At 37.0% G+C, this 22,619-nt stretch overlaps 2 protein-coding genes across 7 annotated transcripts in view; both read right to left on the bottom strand.

Moving 5' to 3' along the window:
• Positions 1–22,619, bottom strand: part of Arb2a (ARB2 cotranscriptional regulator A) — a 430,754-nt gene that overhangs the window by 92,644 nt on the left and 315,491 nt on the right. The gene's annotated exons all lie outside the window — the stretch shown is intronic.
• Positions 1,748–22,619, bottom strand: part of Pou5f2 (POU domain class 5, transcription factor 2) — a 35,281-nt gene continuing 14,409 nt past the window's right edge. The window contains exon 1 of the mRNA XM_074077089.1: positions 1,748–22,619. This exon is cut by the window's right edge and continues 14,409 nt beyond it. Coding sequence (XP_073933190.1) covers positions 16,989–17,996 — 1,008 coding nt within the window. The 5' untranslated portion in view covers positions 17,997–22,619 and the 3' untranslated portion in view covers positions 1,748–16,988.

The following is a 22,619-nucleotide window of genomic DNA, read 5'->3' as shown; positions in this document are numbered from 1 at the left end:
CTAAAAGCAATGTGTGTTTGTGGATTCTATAAAGAATTTCATAAAGGAAGCTGTAAAAGTAAGAACAGTAATTTCTCCTGTGACTAGAACTTTGAAATGGTATAAAAAAAGGTAATATTTTTATGCTTATTTTCAACATATAAGGGCTGGTGATTTCAACTAAAAGGAACTAGTTATTCCTTAAGTATGTTAGCAAGTAATCCCTTTAAAATTTATGACTTTAAGAAAGGGATAATGAAATTTCTATCATGGTCTTTTAGAATTGTTTTAAGTTCAACATTTACATTAATGTTAACCCAAGATTATATGGAATTGGGCATAGGATTCCAAAACCCATTTGACAAAGATTCAAATACCATCTGTGACGCTGCAGTAAATTACCCTGTAACATTAATCTTTAAACAAGGCACTAAATCAGAACAGAAACATACCAAAGAGATTTAAAGCAAGCGAGTCATAACTGAATTATCAAGATTAATATAAATAGTTTCATAAGTAAGAACTGCAGGTTCTCAACATCATGTGGTTTTGCATTGAATGACACAAAGTTTTTCCTAAATCTAAAAATAAATTTCTAGTATCTAAATGATACATTTAATGTACATATATATGTATACATTAAAAAAAAAAAAGAAAAAGACAGTAAAAATAGTGGCTAGGTGGAAAGGTAACTTAAGTGTGAGCCAGTTAAGAAATGCAACAAAGAAAATCTGATTTCAAAACAGATTTATTAGAGAGTAGGTTGTTTTTTTTTTTTTCCCCCTACGCTGGCGTTTGAACTCAGGTCTTCTCACTTTGTAAGTGGGCACTTTACCACTTGGGCCTTTCCTTCATCCCTTTTTGCTCTGGTTATTTTGGAGATACAGTCTCACTGTTTTACTAGGCTGGCCTGGATCCAAATCCTCCTATTTTACACTTCCCACCATGGCTGGGATGACAGCCATGCACCACTACACTCAGCTTTTTCCTTTGAGATGAAGTCCTGCAAACTTTTTTTCCTGGGCTGGTGTTGAACCATGATCCTATGAATCTCAGCCTCCCAAGTAGCTAGGATTACAGGTGTGAGCCACTGGCATCCAGCTAAGAGTATTAACATTATAACTGAAACTGTGTTTTATAAAAGTGAATCTTTAAGTCAAACCTAGTGTTCTTAAAAGATGATGACCAACAGAAATTTGACTTACGTGAAACTCTGGGAAAATGAACAGTTGTTAAGAGTCAATTAAAGTATTATGTTTAATCAAATCCAAGACACCATTGATTTTAAGAATCATCATTACTTTATGTGATAGCTGAAAAAACACTGAAAATTAATTTTATGACATATGTTTTCTTATCATACTAACTGCAAGATATATTCAACTTTAGCTAATTAAAAATCTTGTAATCAGTGAAATCCGATAGACTTTAATGAGTTTTTTTTATAATAGACTGACTTGCCTACTAATATATCAACGAATAAGTTGTTATTGTGAGATCAATCTTATTTTGAAGTACAGTCACGGGGTATATTGAGTAACTTTATTATATATAAACCATTGAATGGCCATATATTTCCTACTTTCTCTGAAGATAGAAGAGGAGGAACTGATACACAGTGATTTCAATTTGCTTGACTAACTTATTGATTAATTAACTTACTAATTAATATCCCTACTTCTTCCTAAAGGAGCTTAAGGCAGACTATGAGAAGATCATATAAATAAAATAATTTAGTAAATGATAATCAGAAAAATCAGAATTGGGGAAGGAGAACAAAAACAAGAGGATGATAAGCAACAATATAATTTTATTTAAATATAAAAATAATTTGTGAATACTGGAGTTCTACTTTTAATTACAGTTTAAAATAAGACCTAATGTATTTCTCTGTGATTTTAGGGAGCATTTTGCCTGAGGCATAGGAACAAATGAAATGACAAATTTAAGGACACAGCTAATCCCAAAGAATTTCTGTAAAATAGGTTATTACAAATCTTCCATTATTTGCTTGCTTACTATGTGCAACCCTCAGCACCACAAGGAAAGAGAGAGAGAGAGAGAGAGAGAGAGAGAGAGAGAGAGAGAGAGAGAGAGAGAGAGAGAGAGAAAATTAATTTGGTTGTACCAGTAGATAAAGTAGGATTAATGGATTAATATGAAGAACTAATAGACTAAATCTCTGTATGCTCGTAGTCAAATGTGGTCTATGGTATAAGTGCCATTGCATTAAGCTATCTTAATATAGGGCGGGTGACTAAGGGGGCTCTACTTTAGGACTTGCAGGTACTAACTGAAATGAATACTACTCTAAGCAGGCCCTCCATAGAGAAGGCCTCAGGCTTCATAAGCAATCAGCAGACACAGCAAATATGCCTGATGGCAATGTGCTAGTCTTTAGATCTATTTTAGAATCACAGACTCAAATATCCATTGGCCAATGGATCCGCTGAAGTGTTTATAATATAGGCTCTCCTTGTGTTTACATATCCCACACTTTTTCTTCTCTACATCGGAAGTGTGAGATCTGATTGTGGCACATTATTAAATGTTCCAAGAAACTGATACAAGGACAACAATGGTGGACATACCAAAACCCATCTTTGTGAAATCATTACTCTTTACTCCACATAGTCTTCACTGGGTTGTTAATTACAACACCATCCTTAGCTCCCTTCATAGATAGGATTACTGGTTGGGCTGGCCAATCACAGCCAACCCTAGTTTTCAATAGTTGGATGCTAGGGCAGAGAAACTGCTGTTTTTCTAGGATAACAGAAGGTGCTGCTACTGCTTGGAGCTACCTTCCCTTTCTGTGTGAAAAAAACAGCTCTGACTGGAAGACAGAAGAAATGATATCAGTAGGCAAAGAAAAGTAATTTGCTGGAAGGAGACTCATCTGAGCCACAGAGAATCTAGTAGTACCAGAAGTAGAAGTAGAGCTTTTCAGTTTACATGAATCAATTCATGCTGCTGCTTTTTTTTTTTTTATAAGCAGTTTGAATTGGGGTCATATAACTTAAAGTGAATAGAGTCTGCACTAATACAGTGATTGAAAAGAGTAGACTGTATTCAGTTTCTTTATCAAGTCTATAAAATATGAGCTTGATATTCATATGCATGTTTGAATTTACTAGTACATATTTGAATCCTTAAAATAACTATACAACATATTCTAAGAGTGAAATTTAAATGTCAATAGGCCTTTAAGGGGAAGAAGTTTCCAAATAATGCATGTAAGTGTTATTGATAACTAAAAATGGTAGACAATCCAAAACAGTTATATTCAATTTTCTAAAACGTTATAATAATGAAGAAAAGAAAGCAGTGGGAGAAAAGAAGGAGTTTATTCTCCTGATCATGTTTTTCTTGGCACAATTAAAAGTAGTTTGTATTTGTTGAGAATACCAGTTTGGTACTGGGAGAAAGTGGTATAGAAAATAACTGGGAAGCCATGTGTCAGGTAGTACATGCCTGTAATCCCAGCACACAGTAGGATGAGGCAGGAGATTCCAAGTTTGAGGCTAGCCTGGACTATATAGTGAGTTGCAGGCCATCTTGGACTAAATAGTGAGACCCTGTCTCAAAAAAACAAAAATAAATAAATCAAAGACTTTAAAAATAATAAAATAAAAAGAAAAGACAATGGACTGGGCAACAAGGAATGCTGGTTTAAGATTATGGTTTTATTGTGGATAATTTCCTATACAAATTGTGCACTCAATACCTGAGAGTGAGGCACAGCAGTATCTCTGGAGTAAGAAGGTAGGAGGCATTAGACAATAGAAGGTTTAGCAGATGCTTTTCAGGATGAATTTTCATATTGCTTAAACTGTAACATAAAACCATAAGAGCTGGTTGAAAAAGAACTCATCTGGCATTACAGTTTACATGAGTAATGTTCTACCTCACGTTGAGTTCAAAGTAACTCAACTATTCAAGTTCATTGAACAATAAAACAGAGAGGAATTGATGATTTACCTTAAGTCAGCTGTTAGGTGTGAGAATTTACCGACATCTACTCTACCTCCAGTGTCAGGCACCCTCTCATGTCATGAGTTACAGACACACTATGATTGTGCTCCAGTCACAGTCATAGGGTTTCTAATCAGATATATTTTTCTGCAAACAAAGGCAATGAGGCTTCTGCCTAAATTATATTTTTGGTACTTGATTTCTTTTTCAATTACCAAACCCCTTTCAGCAGTTTCTTTATGACATTACCATAAATTTAATGATTAACAGCTTTTTATCAAACTATGGTAGAGAAAATTGACTCTTAAGAACAGATTGTGGATCTGCTAAACTGTTACTTTCTCTGGATTTGCTGATCAGCAGTGTTAAAACAATCCATCCAGAAGCTTTCTGTCACTACTAAATTATTTTAGTTTCTGGAAGAAAGGCCTTCATAACTAGCCACATAAGATTGATTTTGTCTTAACTGACAACTATGAAAGTAAAATTAAAGAAATTATCTATTGTCTTGTTAGGGTTTTGCACTTGTTAGGCAAACATTCTACTACTTGAGTTAGGCTACCAGTCCTTTTTGGTTTATTTTTCAGGTTGGGTCTCACATTTTTGTTCAGTTTGGCTGTGAACAGCAATCCTCCTATATATGCCTTCTGAATAGCTGGGATTACAGGTAGGAGTAGTCACACCCAGCTCAAAGTCTTAAAATTGATATATTAGCACACCCGTGAGTCCAGCACATGGGAGGTGGAGGTGTGAGGATCATGAGTTTGAGTCCAGCTTGGGCCACATAAGTTTGAAGCTAGCCTGGATTATATAGCAAGACCCTGTGAAAAACAAAGAAAGAAAGGAAGGGAGAAAAAGAAAGAAGAGAGAGAGGAAAACAAAACCAAACCAAATCAAGATTGGCATACTGATTTTTAAACCGAATGTCAAGAAAATATTTCTCCTAATGCTTTGAAGGCTCTATAACTTTTTGGCTTAGCTATCAGGATTTTTACCACTACATTTAACTCTCTGTTGCAGCAACTAATCAAAGCCTATATTTTCACTCAAAACAAACTCCCTCCACTTTTTCTTCCCATTCATGACTTTGGCTCTTCTCCCTTTCTCTTGAGTCTCCCCACTTAACAACTCTTATTTATCCTTCACGTCTAAGCTCAAATGGTTCCCTGCTGTTAGGAAGGGTTCCATATGTCTCTCACTTTGTTATTTACTTTTCTCTCTATGGTACTCCTTTGCCCATTCTTCTAACAACGGTCACTTGGCAATAGCCTCCTTGATTTTCTTATTCCTTTCCTATATCCAGCTTATGTGCTCCCTGTCTACTTCTGAATCTTCTGTATCTATCCCTTAACAGATACTTTTTAGATATTTGGTCACTGAGGAAGAAGTACAGAGGTACAACATTAGGGTTTATGAGGATTTGAGAAAGAGCAGAAATTGGTTAGGGGCCAGAGATTGGTTTGGAGATGGTCAAAATTGCTATGCTAAGTATTATCATTTGACTTGCCATGTTCTGGTGCATCACCAATAGTCTATATATCTTATCTGCTGCATAATGTCTAAAATATGAATATTAATATGTATATGCACATGTTTTTAGAAGAATAATATAAACAAGAAACCAAATCATTATTATATGTGGCTTTAAAATTTAATATGTTAGTAATATAAAATATATATAGTCAGATAATGCAATAAAATGTGTATGAATATTTGTGATTAGGACAGATAAAGTCTTATGGCTAGTATTAGAAAGCCAAAGGGGTAAATATGCTAAAGATTTATGAGACAGTCTACTGAAAAAGTAGAATCATTATTGTCCTCATTAAAACAATGAAAATATAGACTTGCCTTTTAGTAGAAAGTGCTATTTCATTTATATATGGTTTTATTTCAACTGCAGTATCACTGGATCAACTGTGAGAAAATATTTAAATCTCACAAATTCAAGCACCTTCTGTTTCCTAAATGTTCACATGGTATAGATGTGTGCACAGAGAATATTCACCAAATAAATTGTTTACTGACTAATGTAAGAAACTCAGGTTAAAAATAAAAATGATACAGTGTTTTATGTAGTGTGCCATTTCTGGAACCTCAAATAAAAAGGATAAAAGATTCCTTCACTTTTCATTGAAAAGCATTATATTTTTGTTAGTATGTTATTTAAAATTTCTTGGCCAAGAAGGCAAACATTTATGGCTGTAGATTAACTACTTTAATGACATGACACAGAAGCTGGGGAACACTCTTTTCTACCTGTGGTGTTAGCGTGATTACATTTTCAGGGTGAGAAACAACACAATAAATTCCTGCATGGGAAGTTTGGTTTTTTTTAATCACTTCTTCTTTAAGTTTAAATCTCAAAGGTAATACATATTTAGCAAGCAGACTGATACCATAAAAATTCTTGAAATGTGGTGATCATTTATTTAATGCTGTTTATTACAGATATAATGATTTAAAATCAATGTATTTTTGAAAAAACTTACTTGGTGCCTAATTAGATTTAGCAATATTCTTAAAAGTATTTATGAAACCATTCACTGTCTAAACACTTGCTCTCTGTTGTTTTAGCTCTGCTTTTCATAAATATAACACAATCAGAATGAATTAAAGACAAGTCACTTGACTGTCCTGTTACATTAGTTTGATGAAATTAGTGGCTGACAATGCTTAGCAAAAAGTGGCAGAGCTTTCTCAATTGCTTCAAATAACAATTTCTCTGGAGAAATTAAGAATCATATCTTCATCAAAATATCCAACATTTTCTTCCTAAAATAATGCTTCCCAATCTCACCAATGGGTCCAATTGTCCTGCTCCCAAAATATAAACAAGTAGGTACTTCAGCTGCCGGGTACTGGGTGAGAGAGAAGAAATCTAATTTTTCTAAAATTTCCCTGAGATAGGACTGAAGGTATCACTCAGGGGTACAGTGTATAGTTGGCAACATGTGGGGCCCTGTGCTTGACCACTGTGACCCTACCCATGCGATGATATTACTCTTCCAAAATCAATGAGACGATAGCTTTCTGCTTATTGAGTCACCTAGTTTGTGCACCTAGTTTGTGGTACTTTGCTACCAGCCCTAGCAAGCAAATATAGCATGTTTTAGAAAGGCTAAAGGTAAATATTTATGCTAGTCAGTTTTCCATCTTGGTAACAAATACCTGAATAATCAACTTATTAAGAGAAAGGGTTTATTTTGGCCCATAGTTTTGGAGTCTATGATTAACTGGTTGGCCCTGTTGTTTTTGGGTGTTTGGTGAAACAGCACATCATGGGTAGGAGCACATGGTAGAGCACAGCTGCTCACCTCATAGTCGGGATGCAAAAAGAGAATGAGTGGAGGGTAGGATCCCACCATCACTTCAAGAGCATTCCCCCAATGACCTCAAGACCTTCTACTAGGTTCCTTCTCCTTTAGGCTCTACTGAGTCAGGTTAAGATATGAAACGTTTGGGACTCTTAAAAAATATTTGACTTTTCTCTCTTTCTCTGAGCCTTCTTTTCTATTGCAAAAATGTGCAGACTTTTTATGCCCTAGCCTAGGACCAACTTAAACCACCACCACCTTAGCCCAGGGACAACTTCATTGATTACTGGTGACCAAAAATTGCTCAGGTTTTCCCCTCCCATAGGTTAGCTGGTGCAGGTTTTAAAAGCACCTGGAAATAGAAAAGGCCGTCTTTCTGTGCTTCTGCTTCATACCTGGCCCATCATGGCTGTTTGTAATTTTCCCCCTAACCTTTAATAAACTTTATTACCTCCCTTATTACATCCATGTGTCCTGCCTGGATACCTCCATGTGGGACACAAAGAATTTGGGAATGTTCTGATCAGAGACTACATGAGCCTACAACATCAACACCTCCCAATAATGGCAAGCTGGGGACCAATCCTTGAACACATGGGCTTTTGGGAGACATTCCAGATCTAAACTATAGCAGCATTCAATAAAGAAATAGTATGAACAATGGCAGAATTAAGCTTGCATTTGGGAAAAACTACTGAGAGACAGGAGATCAAGAAGGAAAGCTTACATGGAAATCACAGTATGAGAACAACACTATTCTACCATGCCTGCAGTTTTATTCTGTATCTTCTGAGTCTCCCTACTCAACATGTGGAGATCATGCAATTTTCATAGGCTGGAAATAACATCAGAGATCATTTAGCTCAATTATATAACGTGATAAGGTTTTTCCAGAAGTTTTTATCTAAACCTTCAAATAAAAACTTTATTATCTGTTCTTTTACTTAGTGTCAGTTGTCAGTGAAGGAAATGGATTTTATAATTGTATATTAATTATTATAACCTCCAAAGTCATTTCCCAATATCAGATGGTAAGTTTTCTGGCAACTGAGACTAATGGCTCTACTTTTTCTTTTCTTTCACTTATACAGTTTTGGCTATCAATTGTTAAGTACTTTCTATATGAAACTTCCTAGTAGTTAGGTAGCAGTTAGCCATGAGTGGTGGATGAGGCAGGATGAGGAGATGGAAATAATATTATTTTACTAAATATTAAGTATTAATATTAAATATTAATACTCAAATATTGAAAATGGAAAGTATAAGGTAAGCAGCCAGATCAATTAGCCACGTCCTCTCAACTCCTTTTAGATATTTAAGTTACAAGAACCGGGGTGTCTACACTCCAGGATTACCTGTATCCACCTTATTTATTTATTTATTTTTGATATATTAACAAGCTCCAAGATTTCTTGAATGGGTAGAAGGGAAAAAAGAATGAGGAACAAATCTAGCAAATGTAAGTTCTAAAGCACACCTTTTGTCCTGTGATTTGAGTAGGCCTGGATGACACCTCCCTGTTTAGCACCCATCTTAATGACCCAGATCCAGTATCTTAATGACCATGTGTCAGAAAGTATAAGACTAGGGATGATGGCCACCATTTTGAGTCTTCACTCCCACTTCCTGCATGGGGAGCAAGAAATGTTTCATCCTTTTTTCCCATTTCTCCCCACTTTTATCCTATACTAGATTCCTTTCTAACAAACTTTACTATTACTTTAACTACATTTTTGCATCTTGCCTGAAGCAATAACCAAGGTATATACCAGCACTGAAGCTTTCTGGTAACAGTAGGGACACAAAAGAGTAGTTTATGAGCTTACAAGTAAGCATAGACAAGGTATAGTTGCAGGACAATGCAGAAAATATTAATGATTGCTTTCTATGTGAAAGAGAAGCTGTTGGAATTTCTTTTTGTTTTATCTAAACTTATCCTTATATCATCTTGTTATTGCTAGATAGAAACAGGGGCTCAAGGAAGTAACTCATTCAAAGTAACAGAGATAGTACGTTACTTAGCTGGGATTTGAACCTACAAATAAATGTCTCTTTTCCACACTACGCCTTGGCTATAGAACTATACTTCCTCTGCATCTCCCTCTCATTTAGAATATTTGTTGTTAATTGATGTTATCAGTGGTAATAGGCAATACTTACATAAAAGAAGGCTATAAACATAAGTCTAAACAACCCCTTCATTACCATACCTTGTGATTATAACTTACTAGTTGTAATTACATGCTTGTTTATTTTTTAATGTTTGGATGTCTCCTCAGCCTTTAAGTTCCCCAAGAGTCAGGCTGAACCTGTTTTTGGTCATCGTTGCAGCTTAGAACCTAGAACACTACTTGCTATATTATACGATGAATGGATTCACCACAGAAAATCCTATGTTGACATCTTACAACCCTTAGTGTCTTAGAATATGACTATGTTTAGATAGCATCTTTAGAGATAATTAAACTAAAATGAGGTCATTAGGGTAGGCCTCAATTCAACTTGACTTGTATCCCTATAAAAAGAGGAAATGTGGACAAAGACACAATCAGAAGGAAGACAATGTGAAGGTACAGGGAGGAGAAGGTCATCTTCAAGTCAAGGAGAAAAGCCTGGAATGGATCATTTATTCATTGCCATCAGCAGGAACCACACTTTGATCTCAGACTTCCATCTTCTAGAACTGTGTGAAAATTAATTTGGGTTGTTTAAGATGTCCAGTCTGTGGTATTTTGACAGTGGTAGAAAATTAATACATTGTTATCTCTATAACACATTCTTTCAACTGAAAGGTTTATGTTAAGATTTCTGACTACTCAATAATATTCAAAGTTTTAAAGCTGTTCCAGGAGCATTTTCATCTATTTTAAAACAATGAATCAATTTGGTGCTTCTTACCTGACCTGGTCACTATACCTAACTCTAAAAGAGGTTCATAGGAGCTAAACCTGCCTTCCAATTTAGAAATCCATAGATCTCATTTATATTAATTTGGTTTCTTCCAAAATTAAAAAGGAAGATTCTACTGTGTTAAAATTAGAATTTCTCTGTTTTTAAATTGGAAAATAAACACTGAGGAACATGAAAATGATTTTGGTTATATTATATTCTAGATATCAGTTTACTGCACAAAGGTATATAAGCATACTTATTATAATTGTAAATTACTATGTTGTGCAGGAAAATAGACACATGGCAGGTGTTTTCACTTACTAATGATACTAGAGCTCTTTAACATTAATGGGGATCTGATTTAAAAAAAACCTAAAGTTGCAATGTCTTTCTAAGTTGAATTCCTAGTACTCCCTTTGTTCAGAGAACTGTCTTTATTATATAGCAACTACAATGTAATTAAAAATCAAAAGGGTAGATTTTCTCTTTTAAATATCTAGGTGATAAAAAAGACTGGGAGAATGGATATTTTTAGAACTGTACATTTCTTAAAGCCTTCCTTTAAATACTTTTTTTGGTTTTTTTTATTGTGTAAGTAATACATATAGCAAAAATTCTTTAAAAATCATCAACAAACCAATGTATATTAAAATTTTTCTTATATATTATATTTATTTTAAAATGGTATTATAAAGTTCAATGAACTGTTTTACTTCATTCAACAATCTACTCTGAACTTTGTTGATAAAAAACTGTTTCTATAGCACAGTTTTACCTATGGTGTTCCATATGATTTACTTCACACTTTGTTGAACATGGAGGATGCTTCCGTTTTTTGTTAATAAGTTCTTTAGGGCTGGGAGTGGTGGTACATGCTTATAATCCAAGCATGCCTGTAATCAAAGACTATAAGGCTGAAGCAAGAGGTTCCTAAATTCAAGGCCAGCCTAAGCTGCATAATGAAATCCTATGTCAAAAACCAAAACAACAACAACAAAAAAAAGTTTTTTGTTGCTGTAATGACCACCATCCTTATTGCTAGTTTTCACACACATACACATAATACTTTTCTATAAAATTCTTAAAAGTTGAAATGATGGGCTAAAGGGAATGCACATTTTTTGGGAGGTGAGCATAATGGGGTTTTAACTCAGGGATTGTGATTACTAGGGAAGTGCTCTACCACATGAGCCACACTTCCAGCCTGGGAATGCACACTTAAAAACTTTCATATGAATTATCTAATAGCCTTTCAGGAAGATTGCACCAATTCACATTCCAAAGAAGTAGGTAGCCAAGTGTTCCTTTCTGCGACTTTGTCCATCACCACTACTATAGTGTTTAAACTCTGGGAGTCTCATAACATCTGGTAGACTAAGGCTGCCTGACTCATCTTCAAATTTTCCTTAGCTATTTTCCTAAGTTTTATTCTTTTAGTTTAGAATCACTTTGTCAACCATACACCCCACTAGGATTTTATTGGGATGGCATTGTAGTTTTTACTTTAAAAACAATGTTCTATATAGATAACACCAATTTGCTCTGTAAAAAGAATTCATCATGAATAGATTCTGCCAAGAAAATCAAATACTGTTTAGTAAGCAAGACCATTTCTAAAAGAAAGCCATAAACAAAAGTGGCTATTCTGAAAATAAATCCCCATGATACAGTTCTAGTATAGTAAATAAACAAGGATAAACAGAATGTTATTTCAAAAATGTGAAATTATAGAAAAAAGTTATATGCTAATTCAAGACAGATTTTAAAAAAACTAGATTAGATATCCAAAATACCTCATTTTCACTTGTTATTTATGATAAGAATTTAAAGTACCAAAGATTGATAGAAATATAACAACTAAGGCAATAATCAATAGAGCATTTGGTTTGAACTTGACTTTCATCAAAAGTGATTCAGGGTCTTAGCAGTGCACTGAGTTGAAGATATTCAGAAAATACAGATTTGAAGATCAAGAATTATTCATTAGATAGGGCACTGTCAGGGGAATACTCCTAAAAGTAAGGTGGACAAAGAGAAGGTATATCAATTCTGAAATTGTAGATCGGGAAAGAGTCATGGTCCCCTTTGCAAATGTTATGAAGGCTACCAACCATCTTCAAAGAAAATGTACATATATTTAAACACACTATTTTGCTTATATTCTGCAGGTGCTGAGTTAGGCCTGTGGGGCTATCTGTGATACTGAGAACCCATCACCATTTCTTCAAATCTGCAGTGGGCAGAGAAAAACTCCAGAAGAGCCTGAATCAGCATCTTCTCACAGCTTTTAGAATCTGAATGTTTATAGCACAACCAATTGTTCATTCTGGCTTTAGAGATGGCCTGAAATCTCCCTCCCTAGTCTTTCCAGAAGGGCAGTCTAGGAAAAGTAAGGAATGGGGTGGTGGTGTGTGACTTTTAGTGGGCAGTCCAATAGTAAGTGACAAATCACCTACTAAATTGAATGCTAAGCAATTGTGGTTTCACTGAACTTACACTAACCTATGGGTATCCTCAGTCTATCTTCAGATACTGACAAGAAGAAAAAATCTCTCTGGGATGCTGTAAGGCTAAGCAGAGACTAGGCACTAACTCAGTCTTTTTCTGTACATGAGGTTATGGACTCTCTGTCATTGAATTTTGTTCAAGAAGCAGAACACCTTAATGTTTCTCAACATTTTTTCTTTTTCTTTTATTAACCTTTTAATTATTTATATTAGTTTTTGTTTTTATTTTAGAGACAGAATCTTACTCTGTTACCCAAACTGATCTTAACTCTTAGACTCAAGTAATTTTTCTGCTTTAGTATTCCAAGTAGCTGGGATTAGAGGCACGTTCTGCTGCATCCAGCTGAAACATTTTCTTAAATGGAGACATTCAGGACAGGGCTGAAATTTTTCTTGAGCAGTGATATAAGCCCCAAGTGTAAAAATGCTATAAGTATAGAAATGAATTTTCTCCAAATGTATAGGTCTGGGGCTCTATTTTGGGCACTGTTATCAGTGACACTGGATCATGGGAAGTTGTGCTGAAATATGGTTCATTTGTACCTCCTGTGCCTGTCACATTTCCAATGTGATCTATTTTCTTAATCAGATAATCTGGGAACTCAATCTAAACTTATAGATGTACATATGTAATTTCTGCACATACCTATTGTCCACTTGAAATGACACAGCTTATATCTATAATTTGAAAATTAAATGCTACAGTTTGTTCTTTATGAGTAAGTAACTTTTAAAGAGTTAGAAGAATGTAAGTACTACATGAATGTTTACTTTCTTATCTTTACAGCTCTTTGACAGTTCATTCCTGAAAGATGAGGTACATATGGGGCTGCTCCATGCTGTAGAGTATGGAAGATCTGGTTCTATCACCTAGAAGCAGGTCATTGAATCTTACAGGAATGTTATGAGAATAAGGCCCCCTGGTTATGGGTTAAATGTGGAAGGAATAAGTGGTGTTGGTAGTTACAATTCTATAAAACAGTCACTGATATCATATATCCCTTAAACAGTTTTTTATTTATTCAGGGGAAATGGATCAAAAATACCTCTTATATAAAAATATTCAATTTCCTATGGATAAAAGGGAATTTAAAATGATAAAGATCATATGCGACAAAAAAAAAACCTCTCACAGTTAACATCATACGAATGGTAAAAAAAAAAAGTTTTTCTCTTAAACTCAGGAAAAAGACAAAGATGTCCACTTTTGCCACCTTGATACAACACAGTACTATAAGTTTGTACCAAAGCAATAAGGCAAGAAAAAGAAATAGAGTACACAAATTGGCAAGGAAGAAGTAAAACTATCTCTATCACAGATAACATGATCTCATATGTACAAAACCCTAAGGAATGCACCAAAGGCCTGTTAGAACTAAATCAAAAAAGCTATAGGTACAAAATTGGCACAGAAAAATCAATGGTATTTCAAACAATTAATAATGAGCAATTCTGAAAAGGAAATTATGGAAACCTTTTTTCCGCTTTATTTCATTTCCTTTACAATAGCATCCCAAAAATAAAATATCTAGAAATAAATTTAATCAAGGAGGTATGAGGCTTATATGTTTAAAACTACAAAACATTGCTGAAACAAATTAAAAAAGACATAAATGGAATGGCATCTTGTTTTCATGAATTAGGAGAATTTATATTGTTTAGATGATTATAGTCTTTGAGGCAATATACAGATGCAAGTGCAATTTGTAACAAAATCACAATGGTGTTTTGGCAGAAATAGGAAAACCAGTCCTAAAATACATATGGAATTCCAAGCAACCCAGAAATAGCTAAAACAATATTTAAAAAGAACAAAATTAGAGGACTCACACATCCTGATTTAAAAACTTACTACAAAGCTACAGAGCCAAAACAATATATTACTGGTATAAAAATAGAGTTGAGAACCAGAGATAATTCCTTACACATATGGTCAATTGATTGTTTGACAAGAGTGCAAGGACCATTCAATAGAGAAAAACATTCTTCTCAATAAATGATGTTGAGTAACTGGATATCTACACACAAAAGAATGAAGTTGGACCCTTGCCTTATGCTGTATACAAAAGTTAATTCAAAAGGGATCAAAGATCTAGATTTTAGAGACAAAATAATAAAATTTACAAAACATACGAGAAAATCTTCATGACCTTGGATATGGTGACACTAAAACCACAAATAGGAAAAGAAAAAAAATGGGTAAATTGGACCCCATCAAAATTAAAAAAACTTTTGTGCGTCAAAGAACACTAGTGAGAGTAAAAGAACAACTCATAGAGTGGGAGAAAATATTTTCAAGCCATATATTTGATAAGGGTTAAATATTTAGAATATGTATAGATAGAAAGGAAAACTGAATTTCAAAAACAAAGGACTTAAATAGATATTCATTCACAGAAAAAACACAAATTGGAAATAAACATATGAAAAGATATTCAATATTACTTATTACAGAAATGCAAATCAAAACCACAATGAAATACCACTTTACATCTACAGGATGGCTGTAATAAAAAGGAAAAAAAGAAACATAACAAATGTTGGTATGGACATGGAGAAACTGGACTCCTGTACACTCCGGGTAGGAATATAAAATAGTACATCTGCTGAGTAAGCCAGTTTGGCAGTTTCCCAAAAAGTAAGAGAGTTTCATGTGATGCACCAATTTCATTCCTAGGCATACATTCAAGAAAACTGAAAACAGAGATTCAAAAAAAATCCTTGATTGGAAATGTTGATAGCAGCATTATTCACAATAGCCAACACATGGAAATAAACCAACCAATGTGTTGAATGGATAAACAAAATGTGGTATTCTCGATACAGGGGAATATTATTCAGGCACAAAAAGAATGAAGTCTGATATATGCTATAAATGGATGAAGCTTGAAAACACAAGAAGAGAAATAAGCCTGACACAAAAGGACAGCTATTCTTTCTGTTTACAAATATAAAATATCTAGAACAAACAGATTCACACATACATAAAACAGATCAGAGGTTATTAGGGTCTAGAGCTAGGGAAAATGAAGTTATTGCTTAATAGGCACAGAGTTTATGTTTTAGGATGGTGAAAAAATACTGGAAATGGATAGTGCTGATAGCTGTACATTGTAAATGGAATTCATTTACACAAATTGAATTTACACTTAAAAATAGTTACCATGAGTGGCTGGGCATGCTGGCTCATACCTATAATCTCACTTTGGAGGTACAGATCAGGAGGACTGTGACTTAAGGCTACCCTAGGCAAAAAATTAGCAATTCCCCATCTCAGAAAATAAATTAGGTGTGGTGTCGTGGCCCGTAATACCAAGGTAGGAAGATCTTAGTCTGAGTCTGGTCCTGGGTGAAAATTTGAGACCCTATCCAAAAAATAACTAAAGCAAAAAACGGCTGTTGGGTGGTTCAAGTGGTAGTGTGCCTACCTAGTAAATGCAAGGCCCTGAGACCGCAGTACTGTCAATAGAAAAAGAAAATGGTTATGACAAATGTTAAGTTATAAGGCAAAAAGGAAACTTTTACAAACATGATCTCAAAAGCATATCTGGGCTTAAAAATGCAAGAGGTATTTCCAGGAGACAAACCAAATGGAGCTGAAAACTAGGTAAGTAAGCTGGAGCTGGGGCTGATGCCACTGCCGTCCAGCTTGCCATCTCGGTAACAAAGGGGCTTGGATTAGTGACTGCAGTGATACCACATAAATGGAGAGCTGAGCTGAGAACTGTGTTGTCGTCCCCCACCCCCTTTTCCCGGGAAATGAAAAGATGAATTACAAAAAAGGGCAACTCCCAGGAGAACTCATATATCTCAGCAAGGGCTCTGGTGGGCTATGTGTACTTCTTTCCTATCCCATTCTCAAGTCTTCCCCCAGTAGCAATTATTATCCTGGATTTTTGTGTTTGTACAACATTCTGCTTTTTTAAAAAAATAAAAAAATGGTGTACTAAAGTAGTTTTCCTGTTATTTTAACTTTCCCCCTCAATATTGTGTTTATAAGGAAAAAAAATTAAAAACTCTTTCTTGATGACCATAAGGAACAACAGACACGTTTTCAATAAAAAAAAGAGAAACAAACTATTCAAACCATGTATATTTTGTAATATACCTTAATATCAATGCTAGGGAAAAACCAAAAAACAGCAATAAACTTCAACTTCCCTCCCAAAGTTTTCCTAAATAACTCCCCCCTTATCCCCTACCTATGCTTACTTTAACAGGTGCATGCAGGACTCAGGACTATGAACCCTGATGCTTCCCCAACCTTCCCCCACTTCTTCTCTGACCCTCCCCCTCACTCCTGCCCAGGGCAGGCCTCTCAGCTCCAGAGCCTGGGGAGGCCCAGCGTAGCAGCTGGGGCAGAGAACAGGGTTCCCCCAGCAGGGAAGTGGGTGGAGGAGAACAGGGGTGTAAGGCAGGGCCCCCCACAGTGGGGGAAATCAAAACGGAGGCCCGGTGCCAGGGAAAAGCACACAGGTGGCCCTAGGAAAGGAGGCCCGGCTGCCCCCACATTCTCCCGCAGGGAGGCATCACTGGCTGGCCAACTGCCCATCTGGCTCCGGTTATAGAACCAGACTTGGACTAGATCCTTCTGCAGCCGGAGGTGCCCAGCAATGCGGCTGATCTCCTGGGGCGTGGGCTTCGGACACTGCAAGAAGAGTTTCTCCAGGTTGTTTCCGATTCGCCGCTCCCGGCTTGCCCGTCTCCGCTTCCGAGCCTGCTGCAGAATCATATCCATTTTGCATAAGCCCAGAAGATTCTTCTCATCCACTTCCTCCAGCCACATTTTCAGCAGCGGTCGCAGCTTCCACATGTTGGCAAGGCTGAGCTGCTGGGCCTCGAAGCGGCATATGGTCGTCTGGCTAAGAACCTTTCCAAACATAGCTCCTACGGCGAACCCCACATCCGCCTGTGAGTACCCCAAGGCCATCCTCTTCTGCCTCAGCTCCTTGGCCAGCTGCTCCATTTCTTTCTCTATGGCCGAGACGTCCTCTGGCACCGCCAACCTTGGGATGCACCGCAGGGCGATGTAGGGGCCCGGACAGGTGTCTTCACTGGGGCTCTGGAACCAGGCCCTTGCCTCAACAGCTCCGCGGGGCGCTATCCCGCCCCAGAATTCGCAAGGTGGGGGTACGAGGGGCACTCCCCACACCTCAGGGCCTGGGCAGCCGCTGGGACAGACTGCTGGTCGCACCATTAGCCTGCCAGGGGCTGCCTGGGTGCTCAACCAGGTTGGAGTGTCAACCTCCAGAGACATCGGCCCTTCAAGGCCACCTCCACCACTGCTTGGAAGGGCATAGGCGTTTGAGAGCCTGTATCCTGCCATGGGGTAGGACGGCACCCCCAGCAAGAGTCTGGTAGGAACTGATGTCTCTCGAGGCCTCTGAACAGCCACCAGCCTCGCCCTCGAGCCCCGCCCCCAAGAGGGCGGCGCTGGCGTTGCAAGCAAGAGAAACAGGCCAAGAGCGCATTTGTGCCCTTGCACTAACAAATCTTGCAGACCCACTCACTGGTATCTCCTTGGGTCTTCAGGGTTAAGGGAGTAGGTTCTTCCTCGTGATTGTTGCTTTCAACTCCCAAGGTGCAGACATTGCTGGTCCCATCCCTTAATTCATTAATTATTCCCTCTCTACTATCTGTATGACTAAAATACTGCCAACAGGCCCTCCTGTGCACATCCTCAGTCCCTGTGCCTTAAGAAACCAAGACACTGTTACTTGAATTTCTAGCTAACAACAGTTTACTGTCTCAGATTCTACCTCCCACCCCCACACTGTGCCACATTCCACTCTTTCACTAGGGCAGTTTCTAAACTTAATCTGTTTTTTCCCACCAGTCCTGCAAGTCTTTTGTTTAATCTACCTCAGCTTTCTGATCCATAGTTCCCTCATTCAACAGAGAGTATGTGTATCATCTTCTTCTTCTGGAGGCAGGTCTCTGGACTAGCCTGACCTGCCCTTCCCCACTGATCATGCTCCCTACAAATTGTGGCTCATCAACATCAGGTTCTTCTACCCATGGCCCCTTTCCCATTACAGGCCCAGGGATCTTAATTTGTCCCTCCTCATGCCCCTAGCTCAGGTATCCACTCAGCTCTACACCTCAAGTGGATAAAGTTAAGAAGGGAAGGAGGAGTAAAGATCTGATCTTAGGTTCAAAACTTCTAAAGAGGACAGTAACTCTTGCTAGATGATTCCAGCCTCTTGCCTTTCTTTAACCCATCCATGAAATATGGCTCTATCTCCACCACATCTACTGAAATTGATCTTGAAGTGATTGGTAACCTTCCAACTGTCAAATACAATAGCATTTAAAAAAATCTTCATCCTACAATTTTTTAACAGTATCTAACAATGCTGATATTCTTTTTGCTCTACTTCCTTTTAAAATTTACATGAAATGCTATTATTAGCCAAATCTTTACTTCAGCTCTGAATTACCTTCTGATGTCCAGGTCTGTACTTCCACTGCCCCAAATCTGCTTCTAAACCTGCCTGTCCTCCAGGGATCCCTGAGTTGGTTAATGGCATTATCACCCATTCAATCACCCAAGTTTAAACTTCAGAGCTGTTCTTGACTTTCTCATACTCCATAAGGCATTAAATGTAATACATAGGGTCTCCTAAAACATCTGAACTCTTCCACTCTAGCTTCACTTAATGGATTTAATTTATGCCACAAAATTTCTCATCTGCTTTCACAATAACCTTATAATTGGCTTCTTGTGCTCTCCTTGGGTTAATCTTGTATACTGCTGGTAAAGATAACCTTCCAAAATCCAACCAAACCTGTCCAAACCCAACTCAACCAAACAAAAATCCAACTATCTCATTTTCTTTTAAAAACATCTCCAACATCTACTCCCTCTTCCCTCAATTGACAACATGGACATTCACATTCCTGAGCATGGAGTACATACCTTCTCACCATTGTGCTTCTTCCTGGTCAGCCTCATCTACCACCCTACCACCTTACCTTTTGCTCTTGTGAAGACCACCTCATTTTGCCCTAAAGATGTCATGCTTTCATGCCTATTATGCCCTTGCTCATGCTGTTCCTTTTGCCTTCCTTGTTCTTGATCTCATTCTCTCACATAATTCAGGATTCTGCTCAGATATTCTCTCATTAGACAGGATATTTCTGACCATCCTATTTAAACAGCATCCCTTGTCACTCTGGTCCCCTTCTTAACCTACTTTATTTTTGGTTGTGTGTATCACCACTTAATATATATTTATTTGTTTACCTGTCTATTGTGTGTTTCTCTACTGCCAGGGGGTAGGGATGTTGTCTAGTTCACTGCTGTGTTTACAGTGCTTAAAGTAGTACCTGGCTCTGGTACTCAGTAAACATTTGCTAAATGAGTGAAATATGCTGTACTTCCCATCATCTTTAAGACTCAGTTTAGATGTCCCTTTATGGTGAACCTTTCCCCAGGCTGACAAGTATTTGCTACTGCTTTCTTGGTGATCCCATTGTACTTAAAATAAAAATTTACAATAATATCATACTGGATATCAGTAATTATTTAATGTGTCTGTCTCTCTAACAAGAGTGTGAGGTCCTTAAGGGCATGCATGTAGGAATTATAAAGCCTGTAACATAATAGAACCCTGATTGATAAAGTGCTCAATAAATGTTTGCTCAATGAATGATTATCTTTATGATTCTGAGAGTAAAGCTCATTTAATTCCAGTCTAACACTGAGAAACTTGACATTCCCCAGCATCCCTCATCTTTTTTATAAATCAAACTCAACACTACAGGTAACATGGTTGTAGATATGGCCTCAGTAGAGGGAGATGAAGAATCAGGAAATGAACTGCTGTCTCTACAGCCTGAGTATCTGATTTGGCTGTAGTCTGTGTCTCCACTGTCACTCCCATTAGAATGGGTGCTGGCTAAAGGCAGGATCCTTGCCTATATTGTTCACCACTAAATCCTCAGCATCTGAAACTATATCTGGCACATAGTGCGATGTCAAGAAATATTTATTTAAAGTTAAATAAATGAACTTCTGCACTTTAATGGTGAAAAGACTTCTAATTTGTCTTGAGTAGATTTCAAGATGACAGTCTATGGGAAATAGATTACAATATACAGATTTTCACTTAAGAATCTTGCTGGCATATATTCTTTCCACATACACCTACATACTATTTATCAAATCACAAAACAACCAGTGCCTGCTAAACAGAATGAAAGGTGGATCAGAAAGAAAGATAAAGAGAGACAGAGTAATTACACATTAAGGCCTACATATTAAAAGCAGCCCACTTGCACAAGAAAACCACAGGGGGAAAATTCATTAGTTGTTTAAAAACAACAGTTGAATAGAAATATTTTTAGTTAATTGGAAAAAAAGTGAGTTCAAGTGAATTTGACCTAAGCTTTATTACATTAGCTGAGTTAAAACATAGTGACTAAAAACATTACATTTAAAAGTAAGGCTATATTAACTTGATGAATTTTAAAATCAACTTGGCTGCCCTCTATTATGGCTTTCTTTATATATAGTCAAATTTTAACTACCACTGTGTCTGTCTCCTGGTTTATGTGTATGGACTGCCGTATAGAAAAAGACATATTCTTAAGGGAAGTCTTGGTATCTCCTTAAAAGTATATATTTAGTGTGCTACGGAAGTGAGGTGATCAGGGCAAATAAGTAGAAGCATACTTAGGTGGGACAGAAACAGAGATCAGAGGAAGGCAGGTGATGGGAATGCTCAAGACAACCAGCACTGCTTGGACTAGGGAGCTTGAGAAGCTAATCCATCACCTTCAACAAATGTGGGGATCTCTTAGTAGGTGATTAGATTACAATGTAAGAATCAGGTCAGTTTTATTCATAGGAAATTACAAAGTAAGGATGGGAAACACATAGTCCCAGGCCCTCAAGTATTTATAATCTAAATGAGGGAGAAAAAAAAACTGTTAGGAAATCGATAGTCACTCAAAGAGTATTAAGAGTTTACTATTATTAGGATCTCTGGAGTCAAGAATAGTTTTCTGAGACTGTTGTTTTAGTTAGAAATGCACAAAGTATTAGGATCTGTATTAGCCTCTCCAGAAAAATCCACTATTATAAGGAGGCAAACTCAACTGTCAGGATCAGTTGATGGTAACAAGCAGGAAATGGTAGAAGCAGAGTTAATAGTAAACATCTAAGTAGGGCTTGGTTTATCTCTTTGGTAAGTCTTGCCCATACACTACGTGTCATAGGGATCTTTGACACCTGTGAACTTACTGCCTTTTCCATTCAGATACATTTGTTGTCTTAAACAGTCTTCTAGAGTTTCACATCTTTGCACTCCTGCTATGTGACATGGAACCTCCTAGATGGATATTATAGATACCATTTACTTTATAAGTATGTGCCAAGCAACCTATTAATGCATGAGCTATCCACAGTGCTGTGTAGAGTAAGCCAAAAACATCTGAATGTGAGGTTGACCTGCCTTTAACTTAATGCTACCCTGTTGGTCAGTTATTTCATTGGCTAGGAAGGTGATCTTTGCTTCTTCATTTTTGCAAATGTGTCTTCCCCAAAGCTGCTCATGCCTCAGAGAGAACAGGTCTTTGTACATGGAAGCAACGCTAGCAATCTCCCTGTACAGCTATCCTTATCTCAACTAGCAAAAATGCTTTGTCCTTTTTATTATTGTTTATATTCTCTCTTCAACAAAATTAGATAAAGGCAGAACAGTTTCTGCCTGGAAGCGAGGGGGGTGGGAGGAGAGAGAGGAGGCAGGGGGAAAGGAAGGGGACGGGGGTGGGAGGGAGAAATGACCCAAACATTGTATGCACACATGAATAAATGAAAAAAAAAAGAGTATATGAGAAGTCCTGCTTCTCTAGTAGAGTCAAAGAACAGAATAAAGCAAAAGGAAACAACCCTTTTTGAATACAATTAAATCAACAGAGCCAACCAGAAGATCTAAGAATGATA

Source organism: Castor canadensis, chromosome 6 (genome assembly GCF_047511655.1).
Source record: "Castor canadensis chromosome 6, mCasCan1.hap1v2, whole genome shotgun sequence".
Lineage (NCBI taxonomy): Eukaryota > Metazoa > Chordata > Mammalia > Rodentia > Castoridae > Castor > Castor canadensis.
This window is presented reverse-complemented; position numbering and strand designations above follow the sequence as displayed.